Source organism: Asparagus officinalis, chromosome 5, assembly GCF_001876935.1.
Source record: "Asparagus officinalis chromosome 5, Aspof.V1, whole genome shotgun sequence".
In the NCBI taxonomy this organism is placed as follows: Eukaryota; Viridiplantae; Streptophyta; class Magnoliopsida; order Asparagales; family Asparagaceae; genus Asparagus; species Asparagus officinalis.
In genome coordinates this window covers 38946554-38948829 of record NC_033798.1, presented here as the reverse complement: position 1 = coordinate 38948829, position 2276 = coordinate 38946554, and the positions used below count along the sequence as shown (strand labels likewise).

The 2276-nt window shown below is 35.1% G+C and overlaps 1 protein-coding gene across 2 annotated transcripts; it reads left to right on the top strand.

Moving 5' to 3' along the window:
- LOC109843853 lies at positions 446-1885 on the top strand. Of its 2 annotated transcripts, none has more exons than XM_020412814.1 (3): positions 446-513; positions 621-699; positions 1400-1885. In XM_020412814.1, exons 1-3 carry the CDS (start codon positions 505-507, stop codon positions 1663-1665), a joined length of 354 nt encoding a protein of 117 aa, XP_020268403.1. In that variant the 5' UTR covers positions 446-504; the 3' UTR covers positions 1666-1885. The 2 variants fall into 2 exon arrangements, with proteins under 2 accessions (XP_020268403.1, XP_020268402.1); XM_020412813.1 differs by having other exon boundaries at positions 1385-1885.

The window sequence follows — 2276 nt, the reverse complement described above, 5'->3', positions numbered from 1 at the left end:
TCATTTATCAGTATCTATTTTGCTGCACGGCTCCTTAACCTACTCATGAAATGAAGCAAATAATGAAAATGATTGATACAATCAAAATCATTGCTACAGTCAGACTCTAGCATGAAAAATGATTATAAAGAATATTAGTCACCTCAACAAAGTTATTGCAAGTCTGAATGAGACCGCCACCTAGGAATTTCTGCAACTATCAAACTCTTATATACGTCATCTAACTTTGTCTAAACATGCCAACCTTTTGAAAAATAATGCTTGGAGGAAGTTAACACTGTTAAGCTAAAGACTAAATATTGAGATTTGAGAGTGTCACATTTGGACATCACCATTTACTTCACCGAAAGAAGACCTACAAAAACCAAACAATTACTTGCTCTCTTAGCTAGTCCAAGCACTCAAGCTTTCCTCTGCATCTTTAAATACAAAGAGTAACAAAAGCCAAAGATCCCACTTCAACGCAAAAATAGACAAAAGGCCAAAGATCCTCAACTCAAATTAATGGGAAAGGTGTCATAATTTTTTGCCCCCCATTTTATATTTTAAGTCATAATCTTTATGATAACGTTATAAACTTATGATCTCCGTCACTCTATTTGCCAATTTTGTTCATGCAGCAAAAGGTTGTGATTCGAGTCACGATGAATAATGCAAAGAAGCGAACGAAAGCGCTCACTATAGCTGTGAAATTACCAGGTAATGCAACGATATCCCGTTTAACTCTTTCTATATAAATTCTACTAAATGCGGATACACTTCTTATACTAACGTTGTAGCTGTTCATACCCTCTAAACTATCCTATTATAATTTACATTCTACAAATTGCAGACGACAGTCTTTTCCCGTTAACTTGACATGTCAGTTGGGGTAATCATGTGTAGTAATTACCTTTTTGCCCTCCAATTAACAGAAGAATTACCAAACTGCGCCATAAATTGCAGCCAAAAATGTAATTTTCATCACATTATTCTAGCTGATGCATCTCAACTTCAAAGGGCGTAAAATAATTTAGGTCGCCTATACCCCCCATTGAGGGAGAGGTATCTGCACGCCTGCAAGTAATCCTAAATAGGTACAGTTACAAAATGAGAATAATGGATATCCTTGTCATATAAGAGGATTCTCTCGTATAAATTGATGTGTTTGACTTCCAAGTGAAAAAAAGAGGGAAGAAAATTCTTCATAACCATGCTTGGCTTAGATTCAACCACATTAATGTATATGAAAGAATTTTCTCATATGATCTATGATGTACAACCACATTAATGTATATGAAAGAATTTTCTCATATGATCTATGATGTCCATTAAACTCTAATGGGAATATGCGACATATATGATGCCCAAATGTAGGTAACCCATTTGTATCATAATGTATCAGGTGTTATATCTGCAGAACTTGAAGATGACAAGATCATTGTCGTTGGCAATGGAGTAGATTCGGTTGAGCTAACAGTGATGCTGAGGAAACAAATGGGGTTTGCAGAGCTCGTCAGGGTTGTTGCGTATGATGAGAAAAAGGAAAAGAAAGAAGAGAAAGATGGTAAAGGCAAGAGTGTGCAGGTTTTGGCTAGCCAAGGGAGCTATCCACAATACATATATTCACCCTGCCCTTATCAAAGTTATGATCCCTACTATAGTCAATCATGTTACATTATGTAGATTGGCTAGTTTGGTTATTAATGTGAAAGAAGTCAATCCATTTGAGGGAAATTAGGTAACTTAATTAATAAGAGATATTGAAGTAATGTCGGGGTCATGACCCACTAGTTTTTATCATTGTTTTTGAAGATCATAATGTGAGGAGAGGCATGTGATTCTGAAGTTATAAGTTAATACCTTACAAGGTTAATTGTGGACAGCCCCCTGTAGTATCTATGTTTTAAACTTACCACTCCTCTAGTTTTATTTTATTTTCCAGATAGATCCTCTGAGTGAATTTTCTTCGATTATTTGCCCTCAGAGGGTCTATTTGTCTAAAAACAATTTTTTTTGGTCAATTAAAATTAATTGTTTCTTTACCAATGTTTGTACCTGCTCGTAGCACGAAGCATCCCTGTGCATACAACGAATATATTTTTCTCCAGGGATGAAAAAAGTCAATGAATTTCACTCAGGTGACATCTCCAAAAATAAAAATAGAGGTCTAGTAAATTCAAAACAATGATAGGTTTAAAGCACTTATTATATGAGATAACAAACAACTTATACTACTTGAACATGTTCAGCACACAGAGGACGTGTTTAATTTAAACAAAGAAGGGGCTTATTTG

Excerpts from the sequence above, each read along its gene's own strand:
- LOC109843853 (XM_020412813.1), top strand. Across the intron at positions 700-1,384 it reads TATAGCTGTGAAATTACCAG|GTGTTATATCTGCAGAACTT; the intron begins GTAATGCAACGA and ends ATAATGTATCAG.